The 16,177-nt window shown below is 57.4% G+C and overlaps 1 protein-coding gene across 6 annotated transcripts in view; it reads left to right on the top strand.

Moving 5' to 3' along the window:
* The first annotated feature begins 8,245 nt into the window (after positions 1-8,245).
* AXIN1 (axin 1) overlaps positions 8,246-16,177 on the top strand; it is a 33,534-nt gene continuing 25,602 nt past the window's right edge. For all 6 annotated transcript variants that reach the window (XM_043456504.1, XM_043456502.1, XM_043456499.1 and 3 more), the window contains exon 1: positions 8,246-9,206. In XM_043456504.1, coding sequence (XP_043312439.1) covers positions 8,329-9,206 — 878 coding nt within the window. In that variant the 5' untranslated portion in view covers positions 8,246-8,328. The remainder of the gene's footprint in view (positions 9,207-16,177) is intronic.

Genomic DNA, 16,177 nt, shown 5'->3' with positions numbered 1-16,177 from the left:
GCTGGGGTGGCTACTGGTTGACCTGTCTGTGGCAGCTTTGGCTGCAGGCTGGAGAGAGAAGTCCAGGCAGCAAGAGGGATGCAGAATGCCAGCCTGGAGGACATGCCTGCCCACAGGTATGAAGGGTGAGAGGAGCCGGACACAGGTGGAAAGAGGTGGAGGACCTGCCAGAGGCCGAGCCTGGACTCAGAAAGGCCCAGACGGGCAGCCACGGAGCCGGCTGGCCCAGGATGTGCAAGGCGGCACCTCCTTGCCAGTCCCAGGACCGACTCGGGGCAACCACAGCAGTCACACCCAGCCTGACACTGCCTCAGGGATCTGCTCTGTCCCGTAGCCCAAGGTCCTCACCCTGCAGCTGTCTCACTCTGTTGGATTAATTTGTATCAACCGTTGATGGGAAGATAGCCTGCTGTAGAGCTTCCTGGCCTTCCTGAGATCACAACAGCAGTGTCCTTGTGGACCTTCTTCCTGACGCATGAAGAAACCGCAACCCGCCCCATCCGCTCCAGTGTCAGTGCTCTGGGGTGGTTCCTGCCTTTACAGGCAAGTCCTCTGCGTCCACCCAGGCGGGTACCGTGTGTGTGGGCTCCTAGCCTTTCTACTTGGTGTGTATCTCACGCCCTCCGTGTGACGACTCCGCATCCTTTGTCGAACTTGTGATGGGGGCACACCTGCGCCCCCCACCCCCTCCCTGAGCTCAGAGCTGATGGAAAAAGCACACTCAGGGACAAGAGATGGAGTCCCAGGGGCCAGGTTCACAGCCGGAAAGGCAGGTGGCCACTATGGCTGGGGCCACCTCTTGGAAGGGAAGTCCACATGCCCTTGTCAGAATGGATGAGCCAAGGCCTCCTTCCGCTTCGGGTCCTCACCTGCCTGCCCACTGCTCACCACCCCCATGCACACCTGTGACCAGGCAGAGGAGCAAGAAAACGCAGAACCCAGAAGAGGCTCTGCCTGCAAAGAGGGACTGCCTCCACAAGGCTGACCCAGAGCAGCCTCTTCCTCGTCCTCCCCTCCTGGGAGTCGGTGCAGACCTCATGAGCAGTAGCCCATCCCGGGAGCTCGTCCCCCACATGTGGCACCAGGCTTGATGCCCCTCAACGTGCCTCCTCAGTCAATCATGGATCATTCCTGCAGATCATTTCTTATGATAAATGGTCTTCCTCAGCCAAGTGGACAAACACCCATAAGGCTTCAGAGCTCACTCCGTTTCAAATATTCCTTTTATGTCTTAAGTTGAAGAAAATAATTTCTTTTCTGGTTTTAAGTTTTTCATTTAGTTCCTGGAAAGCCTGAACACACGTCATCCACAGTTTATCACATCAAAGCCTGTGGTGGCAGACTCCTGCCCCTGGGGAGGGTGCATGGGAAAGGCCCTCTGTAGGAGAAAAGGCTCCAGCCTGCACTTCCTCATTCCCAAGCCAGGCTCCCGCGGCTCTGTCTGATCGCAGCTCTGGGTGGCTGACGCCGTCCTTCTGACTGGCCACCCCTGTTCCAGCACAGGCCCCCGGGGCTGCCCTCCCTGCCTCCCTTTCTCCAGAGCCTCCCTGAGCTCCCTCCTCTGGGTTCCCCCATCCCCGCCCTGAGTGCCCGCAGCCACAGCCCATGGAAGCCAGGCTGCAGCCTTTCCTCGAGGCTTTCTGACTCCCTTCCTGTCCCCACAGGGTGAGGGCCCCGAGGAGCCGGAGGTGCGAGGGCCCTGCTCTGGTCCCAGGGCCTGGGGACATCTGCCGCCATGGGCCAGGAGGAGGATGGATGTGGACACGACCCTGGGAGGCTGGCCTGGCCACAGCAGCAGCTCTGCAGAACCAAGGCAAGCACTGGGGGCCCATGTCTGGCGGTGGGAAGACAGCCTGAGGACCGATGTCCTGGAGGCCCTGCTGTCTGTCCAGCCCACCCAGGATTCCTGCAGCCCACACAGACCCTGTTGTGCCACAAAGCCCACCCACTCTGCCTCTAAGGCTCTGCAGCTGAACAGAGCCAGGGAGAGGCTGCAAAGGCATCTCCTGTACCAGCCCTGGGAGGCCTGGGGCCATCCCAGGGGATGTGAGAGAGTGACACCTGCCACCAGGACCCTAGTGGGTCCAGCTGGGTTCAGCAGTGCTGTTCCTCCGCGGTGCTGTCCCCACCATAGCTACTGCCCCTGCCCAGCCTGTCCTGGGCATGGTGACAGCCCTCAGAGGCGGCCTGGGCCATCGGCAGGCTGGGGCACTTCCCTGGTGGCCTCCTCCCTCACGGAGAAAAGCCTGGGTGTCGGAGGAGGCTATACTGAGCCCTAGGAAGCTGGTGGCTGGAGCTGGGCTGCCTCTGTGCCGTGCACCTCAGGCAGGTGCCAGCCGTGGGCAGCTGTGTAGGAGGCTGGCTGGTGGGGGAGTGCCCCGAGCCTGGACTTCCTCCTTTTGTAGCAGGCAGTGGGGGCGAGCAGTGTCCCCGGGAAGAGGTAGTGGCATCAGAGATGACCTCAGGGATTGGGGGCAAGTGACCCGAGGCAGCCAGGGAAGAGCCCTGAAGACTGTGAGGGCTCTAGGGAGCAGGCTGGCTGCTGGGGACAGCATGGGACAGAGGGCCTGGGGGTGCTGGAGACAGCGTGGGACGGGTGAGGGCCACGGGGCCCCAGGTCTGGAGGATGTGAGCAGGTCCCTGTGTGGCCTGAGCTTCAACCTCCTTGTGTGTACAAGGGGGTACAGCCAGGCCCTGGGGCCCCTGGGAGCATTTCCCAAGGTGCCCGGTCTGACGTGGCATGGTTGGAGGATGAGGTCCTGGGTGATCGTGGGGGGGGACTGCAGAGGCACTTCTATGGGGGCAGTCAGCACTTCCTGGTACCCACATCTTTCCTCTGGGAGGGGCTGGTGATGGGTGGGCAACCCAGGAGCTAGCCAGCGGGACTTGCAGATGAGGCCAGGGTGGCCATGGCAATGGTGAGGGGGAGGGGGGTTGTTGTGCAGGCGTTGGGACATCTGGAAGCCCTTGCTCTCAGGCTGGCCTGGGTCAGTGGTACCCGTGGGGCAGTGGTGGGAAGCGAAGCCCCTGCCAGGACCCTGGATGGTGCCTGAGTGAAACCCAGGCGGGCTGGACCAGCTGGGGTGGGGCCCTGGCCAGTCCGCCCACAGTTCTCTCTGGAGGTTGGAGCTCCTGCCCTAGTGACAACCAGCACTCACTGGATGCCTTCTGTGTGACCTGACGGGGACTCAGGGAGGGCAGAGCCCAAGCCCACCTTCTCAGGGTCCTGGCTGGCCAGGAGGCAGCAGGCATGAAGGGGGACAAAGAGGCTGTATGTCACTCGGGGCTTAGCTCCTGGTCAGCCTGGCTTGGCCCTGCAACCGTCCAACTCCTGGACACCTGCTTTCTTCCGTGCCAGGGGCAGTCGGTGGCCGTCCTCCTCCGAGAGTCTTCCCGGTCAGGGAGCTCGGAGGGCGTGGCAGTCCGGCTGGGCGGGCCGGGCCTGGGGTGCTGACCTCTGGAGCCCTGGGTCAGTGGACACCGTATGGGAGGCAGAAAAGGGCTCCGACCTGGCGTGCGTCTGCGGGGCCGCCTGAGGGCCGTCTATCCGTTCGACGCTCGGGCCACCCTCCCTAATGACACAGCCCCAGGGGACCAGCGCAGTTTCCGGTGCCCCCTCCTTGGTCACCCTCGACGGCGTCTTGGCCCCGCCCCCACCAAGGCCCCGCCCCCACCAAGGCCCCCGCCCCCAGCGACATATCTGATGACGCCCACTCGGCCGGGCTCTGCGTCACGCCTCCCGTCCGCCCAGACGCTTTTGGCTCCGCCTCCACGCTCAGGGTCCACGCCCACAACAAGGCCCCGCCTCCACGGCCGAGGCTCCGCCCCCAGGCTCCAGGCCCTTCCCTGCGCTCGGATTCGGTCTCGCGCTCTGGCTCGGTCTCGCGCTCTGCGTCCGGCTCCCCCAGCCTTGACCCCGCCCAACAGGCCCCGCCTCCACGCCGGAGGCTCCGCGCAGCGTGTTCCTCGCCCTGTCTCCGCGTTGGGCTCCGTCAGGTGCTCCTGGCCCCGCCCCCGCGCTCTCGGCACGCCCCGCGCTCCGAGCCCCGCCCGACGCTCTGGGCCCCGCCCCCGCACTTCCGGGCGGCGCCGGCGGGGGCGCTCCGGCCTGGGCTTCGGCGCTCTGGGCTCCGGCTCCCCGCTCTGGGAAGCGATCGTGGCCGCCGCTACCGCCGCCGCCGCCGCCGCCGCCGCCGCCGCCGGACCGGCCGCAGTCGGGCCGGAGCCGCGTCCCCGCGGAGCAGGCCGGCGGGAGTGCGCGGCCGGCCTTGGCGGCGGCCCCGCGGCCTGCCCCGCGCCCGCCTGCGGGCCGCCGCGCCGCCGCTGCGATGGGGGCCGCCCGGGGCCGCGCCCCCGCCGCGTCCCGCCCGCGGTGCCGCCGCTGAGCGCATGGGCCGCGCCGCGCAGCTCCGGGATCCGGGCCCGGGGCCCCGCCGCCGCCGCCGCCGCGCGGGTGAGTCGCGCGGTCGGGCGCACATTCCTGAGGGGCGCGGGCCTGTGCGGCGCCCATTGTAGGCCGCGCGGGCCGGGCCGGGAGCGGGACCCGGAAGAGGGGTTCGGGGGGCGTGCGGGTCCGGGGCCGCGAGGGCTCGGAGCGCGAGAGGAGGCGTGCGGCCCACCGCTGCGAGGGCGGGTGTGTCTAGGAGGGGGTGCTCGCAGCTGATGCCGAAGGCGAGGGGTCGGCCCCTGTTGACTCTGGGGCCCGTGGACGGCTCACAGCGGGCTTCCACTTGCTCAGGGTGAGCTGAAAGGGGTGAGGAATACTCAGGATTCTCAGAAGGAAGGTACTTCGGGAGGAGGCTGGGGTGTGCAGCTGATGTGTTTGATTGGATGGTGCTGAGTGCCGTGCTGTGATCCGTGGGTCCGGGGCAGAGTGGGTGGTGGGTACAGAAGCATCCTGGGGATAAGCCGGATGGCGGAGGGTCCCTTCTCCTCCCCGTAGAACCCCCGCCTCCCCAAGCAAAAAGTAGGAGTGAGTGAGTCTGAAACCGGAGGAAGCACTACCCGTGAGGCAGAGCCTGAGGTCGGGTGGTCTGGCTTGCTTGAGGGGCTTTACTCCCTCGGGTAGATGCCTCACCCCCCAGCTTTCTCTGCCTCTCTCCCGGGGTATGTCTTAGAGTCCACCTCTGCTCTCCATTTTCACGGGAACCGAGTCCCTTGTGAAACCAGAGCTGTACAGTCAGGGCAGTGACGCTCATAGTTCAGCATCGAGCACAGCAGAGAAAAATGCATTAGTCCTCTGGGCATTTTTCTCAGCCCGTCTCTAAGATAATTAATAAAGAGTGATTGTGCATCTTGGCCCCTTGTTTGTGCTCATACTTCTGTTCTCTGCTGCTTCAGGGAGACCCTCACACCCTTGGACCAGGCCTTATTTTGGAGAACACACACAGTCTAAACCTGACCTCCCAAGATAGCACTATCTGGGTTTCAGTTTTAAGAACTTCTATTCAGGAACAAGGAGGGGAAAACATACAGGATGTTTGTTTCTGTCTGATTCCTAGCAGGTATTTATGTTTCTTGGATTTCTGGTTTCAGGAAAGCTAAGTGGACTTTTTGGGTTTCGTTGGTCATTGAGGATTTAGGTGGTGGGGGAATAGATTACATGTAAAGCTGTAGTCCCAATTCTTAGGACAATTCTTAGTAAATGGACAGTTGGGAGTATGTCAGAGTCACACTCTGTTGTTTCCATACTTCACATAAATCAAAAATTCAAAAGTTGCATTTGAGTAAAACAAATAAATATACACACACCTACAGCCTTGAGCTGGCTGCCGTGGTACCCAGGGGGTGCTCCTTGGCAATGACTGAAGGAGATTGTAAATGAGGCATCAGAGTTGTAGATTCCTTTTGTGGAGTCCCCTTTGTTGAAGGTGGATCTGTTGGCCAGATCCAGTGCCTGTGGGCCCTTGACTCTCACCTGAAGCAAGGCAGCGTCTTTGTATGTGGTGTGTGCGTGTGCACACCGAACACCTGCCGTGCTCCTCCTTGGGATCCCAGAGATCTCAGTGATGGCAGCACGTTTCCTAACAGCAGCAATGTGGAGGGATGTTCTTGTGCTTCTGGGACACTGACTGTCTCCTGTCAGTTGACAACCAAAACCAGATGTGAATTTTAAGAAATGTTTCTCCCGGGCTGTGAGAAGATAGCTTAAATGATTAGGGGGACTTGCTTTCACACAAATGAAACGGCAGCTCGATGTTGAACCTGCTGCTGTTTCAGCACCTGTGAAGGGCTAATGTTCCACATCTGAGCCAAATGTTGTTTTCCTTAATGTTCATGAATTACATGTTTGTTGGTGCCCCTTAGTTGTGAAACCTTGTGTCAGATGCTGTAGGCCCTGCAGAGAACGTTTAAACCAGGCTGCTCCAAGTTGTTTACCTGGAAGACATCAGCGCTTTAAGAAAGTGACATGACTAGTAATCAGCCTCCCCTTAGAACACAGTGACTTGGTTTTTCCTCAAGGCAAGTGAACCACAGAGCATCTCCAGCAATAAGGCTCAGGGGACCAGGTGTGGGTCCTCCTTCCTGAGATGGTGACCCCAACAAGAAGGTGCTAGCATCCTGGAGCTGGTGTGGAGACCTCAGAGGTGCTCAGTCCCTGTCGATGGGGCTCAGAGGAGGCGACCTTGCAGTTGAAGTGGTCCGTGAGCAGCAGCTGTCACAGCCCGTGGGCCTTGACCTGAGAAAGCAGGCTGTTCCTGCCGAGGCCGAGATTGCAGCCGACCCGGTACGCTAGTCACTCGCTTAGGACAGTAGTTGTGACCTGTGTTCCACCTCTGGGTGCCGTGAGGTGTCGGCAGCTGCTGGCAGGCGAGTGTGTGCGGACCAGGCATGGGGCAGGTTGCACGTAGGCCAGGGCCCGAGAGTGGAGAGGTGGCTGGAGGTCTGTGCCTTGTGTTGGTGCCAGGTTTTTGGCTTTTGCTCTGCTCCTCTGACTTGCTCAGTGCTCTCAGCTATTGGGCCTGTCATGCTTCTCTCCAGTCTCCTTCTAAGCAGGCCACTTATATCCAGCAGGCCAGGTTGGGAGGTGTGGCTTGAACCAGTGGGCTCGGTGTCAGGGAGGACAGGACGCGAGGCTGTGGCAGAGCCCTGGCAGGGCAGCCTTCCCTTGTGCAAGACGGGCTTCTAGCAGCAGAGACAGAACCATGGCTCCCTGACTCTGAGAGGGCGAGTCGCGTGACTTTCACTTACCCGAGCCGCATCCTGTGAGCCACATGCTTCCTTAGCTAGTAGGGTTTGGGCCTTGTCTGCTCTGTACCTTCTCTGTTCCTCAGAGTACTCAGTTGCCATTTGCTGTCAGAAGGACACTTTCCTTTTAAGCAAGGTTTTCAAATCTAGAGCGCATCTCTGATGGAAGCGTTTTTTTAAGACTGTTCATGGGAATTCCCTGGTGGTCCAGTGGTTAGGACTCCACGTTTTTACTGCTGAGGGCCTGGGTTCATTCCCTGCTCGGGGAACTAAGATCCCAGAAGCTGCCCTGTGTGGCAAAAAAAATAAGAGCCTTCACGTCATTGGCGGTGTGAGAAGGTCCCTGTGCATGGGAGCCGTGTGCTCACTCACTTGAAGGTGCGTGAGGCGACCCCTGGTTCCCTGCTCTTTGGGCCGCGTTGAGACTTAGAAGAACAAGTTGCTGTGTGTTTGCCCGGGTTGTGGGGGCACTCAGTGTGAAGCGGTGGAAAGCAAGAAGCAGAGCGGCTATGGGCCTGAAGAACGTGGAGGGCAGACCTGGCCGCCAGCCCGCGGTGTGGAGTGCCATGTCTGCGCATCACAGTGGCCCTGTGATGCTGAGATACATACCCTCACCTTCCTCGTGAGGGGCTGGCTCTCACCTGACTTTGCACAGCTGGGAGGACCAGAAGCTCCTGTGCCTCCTCCAGCCCTCCTGCCTTTCCAGAGCTTGAGAGGGCCTGGCCATGCAGTCCTATTGCAGCTCAGGATGGAGGGTCCCCAGGCTTGTAGTCTCTCCTTGTTCTCACAGAAGGACCCTCAAGGGTAGTGATGCTCTCTGTGTTCTGGACATTGATTTCTTTGTGCCAGAGGCATTCCTGTAGTTGGCAAAGTTTACAGAAATTGTTTTAACATAGTACAAAACCTTGTGACAGAGGACTGAACATTTAAACTGAGTTTCTGGCTTTGAGTTCGAGCGGGAGGGCATCATTGCGAGTCTTGTCGTGAGAAAACCTCTGTGGTCATATTTCCATGGACCCACCTTTCCTAATCCTTGTCCTCTTAATGGTTTCAACAGGACAGATTGATTCACTTTGGAGCCGTAAGTACTGATGTATTAGGGTGCAGCGCTCATTGTTCATTGACGCACAGAGTCCCAAAATGAATATCCAAGAGCAGGGTTTCCCCTTGGACCTTGGAGCAAGTTTCACCGAAGATGCCCCCCGACCCCCAGTGCCTGGTGAGGAGGGTGAACTGGTGTCCACAGACCCCAGGCCCGTCAGCCACAGCTTCTGCTCTGGGAAAGGCGCTGGGATTAAAGGGGAGACTTCCACAGCCACTCCGAGGCGCTCGGACCTGGACCTGGGGTACGAGCCCGAGGGCAGCGCGTCGCCCACCCCTCCGTACTTGAAGTGGGCCGAGTCACTGCACTCCCTGCTGGACGATCAAGATGGCATAAACCTGTTCAGGACTTTCCTGAAACAGGAGGACTGTGCCGACCTCCTGGACTTCTGGTTTGCCTGCAGCGGCTTCAGGAAACTAGAGCCCTGTGACTCGAATGAAGAGAAGAGGCTGAAGCTGGCCAGAGCCATCTACCGCAAGTACATCCTTGATAACAACGGCATTGTGTCCCGGCAGACCAAGCCCGCCACCAAGAGCTTCATAAAGGACTGCATCTCGAAGCAGCAGATCGACCCCGCCATGTTTGACCAGGCGCAGACGGAGGTCCAGTCCACCATGGAGGAGAACACCTACCCCTCCTTCCTCAAGTCCGACATTTACCTGGAGTACACGAGGACAGGCTCAGAGAGCCCGAAGCTCTGCAGCGACCAGAGCTCCGGGTCAGGGGCAGGGAAGGGTGTCCCTGGGTACCTGCCCACGCTGAACGAAGACGAGGAATGGAAGTGTGACCGGGAGGTGGACGAAGCTGGTGGCCGGGACCCTGCTCCGCCCGGCAGGCTCACACAGAAGCTGCTCCTGGAAACCGCCGCCCCGAGGGCCTCCTCGAGTAGACGGTACAGCGAAGGAAGAGAGTTCAGGTGAGTCGACCCGCGGCCTGCAGTCCTGTGCCCACCTCCACGACCTGGAGAAGCAGCCAGGGACAGGCCTTGTCCTTCAGCCCGAGTGGGTGGACTCCCGGAGCCGGGGTGAGTTGTGGGGCTGGTCTTTGCTCACGATACCTCCTCATGTGTTGGATGTCTTTACGTTTCTTTTTAAATTTTGTGTGTGTGTGTGTTTTTGTTCCTGTGCTCGGGTTTACTCTGGCTGTGGCGAGCCGGGCTGCCCTCCAGCTTTGGAGCCCAGGTTTCTCCCGCAGTGGCGTCTCTTGTTGCAGCTCGTGGGCTTCGTAACTGTGGCGCACGGGCTTGGTTGCCCCGCAGCACGTGGAATCTTCACGGACCAGTGATCAAATCCCTTGCATTGGTAGGCGGATTCTTAACCACTGGACCACCAGGGAAGTCCCAGATGTTTGCTTGTTTGTTTATTTGACTTCATCAGGTCTTAGTTGCCAACCTGGATCTGGGATCTTTGTTTGGGCCCACGGGCTCCGTAGTTGTGGCCTGGGGGCTTAGTTGCCCCAGGCATGTGGCATCTTCATTCCCCAACCAGGAATTGAACCGGAGTCTCCTGCATTGAAAGGCGGATTTTTAGCCACTGGACCACCAGGGAAGTTCCCCTAGATGTTTTTAATATTTGTATTTTGAGGGCACCTTATCAAGAAAGATTGAAGGCGGGAGGAGAAGGGGACAACAGAGGATGAGATGGTTGGATGGCATCACCGACTCTATGGACATGAGCTTGAGGAAGCTCCAGATGTTGGTGATGGATGGGGAGGCCTGGCGTGCTGTAGTCCATGGGGTTGCAAAAAGTTGGACACGACAGTGACTGACCTAACCGACTGACTTATCAAGAACAGCCTAAAATATATGGCTTTGTAAGTCATTAGGAGCGTTGGCATTCTTAGGAGTCATATGATATTTAAAGCTTATCCTTTAGTAGTAAAATCTGTGTTATTTTGCACAGAAGGTGGGTTTATGTGGCAGACTTGATCCTCTTGGTTTGATAGGACATTTGAGTGCATCAGTGCGGAGAGAATTCCGGGCCACGTGGGAGGTGGTGGCGAGGAGGCTGCTGGGCCACAGGCTGTCCGAGCACTTAGGGAACTCCCTGTGGCTGCAGGGGGGCTCCAGGACGGGTTCTGCACCTTCCGGCTCCCGCCAAGGAAGGGGTGGTGTGCTGTGTGTTCAGTTCCCAGCTCTCCTTGGCTGTGATCAGTCCTTGCACAGGGCGCGGTGAGCCTTGGAGGCGTGGAGTGGCGCTCTCCGGAAGTCGTTGCCAGCTTGGAAGCCTGTCGCCTGTTCTCCGTCGGTGGTCTTGCTGGAAGTGGGTTTGGTCTGGAGCTGGGGCCCATAGCCGAGGTCAGTGGGCACTCGCGTTCTCACTCATCTCCCTGTCGGTAGGTGGTCCCGGACACTCCTGCCTGCAGAACTGAAACCTGGGGATCCTGTGGCCCTGCCGATTCAATCGTGGATCTACAAACGCATCCCTGGGTGCTGGGCTCGCCCGTGGAGCCAGTGAAAGCCCAGATCAAGTCTCCAGGCTTTCCGTGGTAGAGAGATTGGCTACTTCTAACAAACACAGGGTTAAACTTTTTGAGGGTTTAAATATTCTTTAAGTGATGTGATGAAAAAAGATACATTGTTTCAGGTAATCTTTATGCACCTTTATGCACCTTTTCCTCACTGTCCTTATTGATTTAGCAATCTTTTTAGGACAGAATATACTATAAAATTATCCTGGTAAGGAAGGCTAGTAAGTGACAATAGCTTTTAAAACCTAACATGGAAGTTTTCATATTTGATTAGAACAGTTTTAAAATGGGATTATATTTGAGGCCTGGGCTGCAGAGGAAAACAAACTGAGCTCAGTTCTGATTTCTGCTTTTAGAAATTCCCACATGCTACCCCTCACACTTCCCGGTTCTTGGTCGGGGGCCTGTTGTAGCAGCAGCCTTGCTTTTCTCGCTTCAGTTTGCTCTGTTAGTAGTATGTACCCTTTACTGTCCGATTGTGGGAGCATGTTCAGCTGTGAGGACTCTGGCACGTGGGGGTGTTGGCGCCACAGGGGCCTGGCGCCCCCAAGTCCTGCCTGCGCCCCGATGTGCCCCTCTCGGGGCTGCCTGTGTGGGTGTGTGGATGGGCGCCCTCCTGTGTCAGGGCCGGTGTCCATCAGCGCTAACAGGCTGACTCCAGCACAGTCCACTTGCTTTGCAGGGGTGTGCGGTTAGGGTCCATGAGGTTGAAAGTCACAGAAAACCCAGCCCACCCAGCTTCCACAGTGAAGGGGTTGGGCTGGCCCAGACAGACAGAAAGTCCAGAGCGGGCCGAGCTTCAGGTGTGGTTTGATTCTGACTCCAGCCACGTTTGTTTTAAAGACTTGATTTTGTTTTCGTTGTCTTTTAGGGCAGTTTTAGGTTCCCAGCACAATTGCAAGGAAGGCACAGACGTTTCCTGTGTGCTCCTGCCCCGCACGTGCACAGCCTCCCCCGCCCGCCCCAGCAGTGCCCCTACCAGGGTGGTCATTTGTTAACAGCGGATAAACCTGATCCTGATCTCTCCTGTCTCCATGGTCTTGCCTTTTCCAGACGCCGTGTAGTTGGAAGTAGACAGTATGTAAGCTGTTCACATTGGCTTCTCTTACTTAGTCACACGCTTTTAAGGTTCCTCAGTGTCCTTTCGTGGCTTGATCGCTCATAGCTTCAGCCCTGCATAATATTCCGCTCTCTGGATGGACCACAGTGTATGTATCCATTCGCCAGCTAGAGAACTTCCTGATGGGTCCAGTTTTTGGCAGTTATGACTAAAGCTGCAGTAAACACCTGTGTGTGGGTTTTTGCGAGGACGTGAGTTTTCATCTCCTGTGGGTAGAGCATCTAGGATCGCGAGTGCTGGCTCGTGTGGGAGGTCGGTTTCACAGGAACTGCTCTCCTCTGAGTGCTGCTCTGTCTCTGCCTCCCCACGGCCGGCTTTGCTCCCGTGTTGTGTAAACAACTGCCCCCCGCGGCTGGGGCTGCCCACTCCAGTCTGATCACGGTGCCTGGGCTCTGACCAAGTAGGGCCACCCCCCTCTGTCCAGCGAGGAGGGAGAAGGAGAGTGGGTGCTGGTGCCCGCCCCCGCCGCCCGCCCGGAGGAGCAGCACGTGCCATCTCAGGGCGGCCGCTGCTGGAGAGTGTCAGGAGGGCCTGTCTGGGACAGGACGACAGTGAGGGGCTCCGGAGCTGAGCTCCCCGGCCCTGCGGGCCCTATACCGCGAGGCTGCTCCAGCTGTGCCCCTGGGCCGCCCCCGCGCCCCGTACCAGCCGGGGCGGCCCGTGTGCCGCTCCTTGCTGGCTTCGTGTGCACATGGCTGTTTTTCATGTTGTTGACTTGAGAGCCTTTTCCATAGGTCTTTGTCAAAACTGAGAAAACAGGGATGCCCCTGGTGTATTCTGCACTCAGCCTAGTCTCCTGGGGTCATTTTGAGCCCTGGGCTGACGGGTCACTAAATTTCTGGCTGGTTTGCTGTTCTCTGTGTGGAAAATGTTCCTGGTCTCTGCGGCCCGTTGTCAGTGGGACTCTGCACTGACTTGGGTTGGTTCACACCCACATTTAAATTTGGTGTGAATTGGCAGAGGGCCCTCTGATGGCACAGGTGTTTTGGCTATTTATTTACTGAGTGATTTGGCCTGGGGGCCCAGGGCCTGTAAGACATCCACAGGCTTGGAAGCCTGGCCTGGCCTGCCAGGGGCTGGGCTCGGCCTGGTTAGTGAGGCCTGAAGTCAGGCCATCTTTTTCAGTCCTTCAACCACCTGCACTTATCTATTGCCACTGGTTTTCTTTTCTCTGTCTCTTTTTAAAAACATACTTCCTTTTCTGGGCGCAATATGCAGTGTGTGAAACTTCCCCGACCAGAAATTGAACCCATGCCCCACTGTGGTTAATCGTGGAGTCTTAACCACAGCACCACCAGGGAAGCCCCTCTCCTTTTTTAATCGACATGTACTTGACTTACATTGTTGTCTTAATTTCTGCTGTATAGCAGAGTGACTCAGTTATACATACACTGTATGTATATATATGTGCATATGTGCATATGTGTATGAATATGTGCATTCTTTTATATAGTCTTTTCTCTTACAGCTTATCTCAGGATATCAAATATAGTTCCTTGTGCTCCACAGTAGAACCTTGTTTATGTTGCTGCTGGTTTTCATGTCTAAGTGGCGAATGCTTTCCATTTCTCTTTACTTCCTTCCTCACTGGTTGAGAAGTTGCCCGAGGACAGGTTCTCATCTGCTCTCTCCTTACGTCTTCTGGGTGGGGCAGACAGTGAGGCCCCCTGGTCAGCGCTGGTCCTTGTGGCCGTGGGCAGAGAGTTCAGTGCAGATGATGCTTGTAACAGGAGTAACTTGTGGGTCCGGTGATGGACGGATGACCAGCCCTTACTGTCCACACTGAGGAATTGCCTGACCTGTTTGTTGCCTTATCAACTGTGTTCTGGTAAATGACTTGAAGAAGGAGAAATATAAAAAGAGGAAGCACCCAAATGTGTGTCATTTTGTGTGGAAGGCAGAAAAGTGAGGTTGCTCTGGGGTTTCTGGTTGCAGCTCCAGCGCCGTGGGGCGGGGGTGGGGTGGTGACTCTGGGGCTGGCTGCTTCTATCCTCAGGGTGGTGGGGGCCCAGGCGACAGGGGTCTCAGGACACTAGTCCTGCTGTTGTGGTGGTGGTTCAGTTGCTCAGTCGTGTCCGACTCTTTGCGACCCCATGGACTATAGCACGCCAGGCTTCCCTGTTCTTCAGCATCTCCCAGAGTTCGCTCAAACTCATGTCCATTGAGTCGGTGATGCCATCAGACCATCTTGTCCTCTGTTGTCCCCTTCTCCTCTTGCCTTCAATCTTTCCCAGCATCCGAGTCTTTTCCAGTGAGCCAGCTCTTCGTATCAGGTGACCAAAGTATTGCAGCCTCAGCTTCAGCATCAGTCCTTCCAATGAATATTCAAGGTTGATTTCCTGGTTTGATCTTCTTGCTGTCCAAGGGATTCTGGTGACAGCCTGTTTAATTTGACCTTCAGGGCTTCCCAGGTGGCACTGGTAGTGAAGTGACCCCCCTTCCAGTGTAGGAGATGGAGGAGAGAGAGGTTTGATCCCCATCCGTGGGCCTGGACGATCCCTTGGAGGAGGACCCGGCAACCCTCTGCAGTGTTCTTGCCTGGAGAATCCCATGCCTCGTGGGCTACAGTCCCCAGGGTCACAAAGAGTCAGACACGGCTGAAGTGACTTACTGTGCAAGCACTCTTCACTGTAGGACTCTTGGATCTTCTGTGATGGAGGGTGACTCGCTTGTGAAGTGTGGCTCTCCCTGCAGCCTTCCGCCTCTTCTTCCTACTGCTGTGGCTGTGGTCACTCTCAGGTGGGACATGGGGCTCGGGGAGAGAACACGACCTGCTGCCTTTTCTTTGTGGTGTGTGACTTGTCCACCTGGATGAATTCCTTTAACTGAACAGATGATCCCAAAGTTGGTGACTGGAGATGTTTTTAGATGGACTTTAGTATGTAGCTGTGGGGTTTGCAGGGCAGGAATTTACAGGGAATTCCCTCGGGGTCCAGTGGTTAGGACTGCACACTCTTAGTGCTGCGGTCCCGGGTTCACTCCCTGGTTGGGGTACCAAGATCCCACAAGATGGGCAATGCAAGCAAACAAAAAAGACAGGAGTGTATAGATCTTTCCCTTCACCTCGTGGGCTGGATGGGGAGAAGGTTAATTAAGTTCAGTGGTTTAATTTAAGGACCCCTTGTGTGATGCCTTTTCCACCGGCTGTGTCTTCTGGGGTCAGCCTTCTCCTCCTTATGTGATGGTGGGAGAGTTGCTTCACCTCTCTGAGCTTTCCTGTAACAGGAGGAGGATGAAGCAAGGGCCTGCCAGCTGAGGCTGTCAGGGAGGTCCGTGAGCTGGTCCTCGGTGGGCCTGCATGCAGCAGGTGTTCAGGGCACACAGCAGGTGCTTGAAGTTTCAGATCCTGCTGTGTATTCGTTGACATCGGAACTTACTGGTCTGCTCGATGTTGGTGACATTCTCATCCAGGTGACAGGCGATTTCAGATCTAGACACTTTGCAGTTTTTACTAATCATGTATCCTGAGAGGCACCCAAAGCTGCCATCCTTAGCTCCAGAAGTGGCACCGCCATCTACCAGCTCCAGCCCAGCCCCCCTGACTCCTCCGCCGAGTGTGTGCTCAGCCCCCTGTTTCTCGCTGGAGTGCCTGCCACCTCCCGGAACCACAGAGCCTTCTGGCTGAGTCTCTGCCCCAGTCTCCCCCCACCACGCCCAGAGGGATGGTTTCTTGATGCCGGTCTGGCACGCTCTCTCTCCCTGATGCGCGGACTCGCCCCCGGCTCCTGTGACGTCGCGTGTCCACGGGATGCCTGGTCGCAGTACTGACATGCTGTGTGCTTCGTGTGCCTGTCGGTCAGGGGGTGCTGGCTAGTGAGAGTTCGTGGGCTAGTTACAGGAGAATCAGAAAATATTTTTCTCTATTTTAGTCCCACAGAACTCTGTAGTCTTTGACAGGTTTCAGCAGAGCCCAGGAAGGTACAGTTAGTCCTCAGACTGAGGGATTTAGGGTGGAGGGACCCCTTTGTGAGGTGCTCCGTGGCAGTGGGTTCATGAAAGGGGAGTGCCTGCAGGGACCGTGACCCGGGGCCGCCGGGCCAGATCGAGATGCCCGGGCAGGCGGGTGGCTGGGCGTGTGCGTCTCTGTGTCCGCCGCCCAGGGATCAGCCGGTTCTCAGGTTTGTGTACCAGTTAGCATCATGGAGACTTGAATCTGATTCATACCTACTGTCTGTCAGTTTCCTCTAGCATCCTGACTTCATTTACACCCATTTACCTGGTGGCATCCTTAGAAATGGTGGAGTTTGGTCAAGTGGTCGTTGGTCAGTGAGGAAAAAGGCAGGTGGCCTAATAATTCT

Source organism: Cervus canadensis, chromosome 32 (assembly GCF_019320065.1).
Source record: "Cervus canadensis isolate Bull #8, Minnesota chromosome 32, ASM1932006v1, whole genome shotgun sequence".
In the NCBI taxonomy this organism is placed as follows: Eukaryota; Metazoa; Chordata; class Mammalia; order Artiodactyla; family Cervidae; genus Cervus; species Cervus canadensis.
This window is presented reverse-complemented; position numbering and strand designations above follow the sequence as displayed.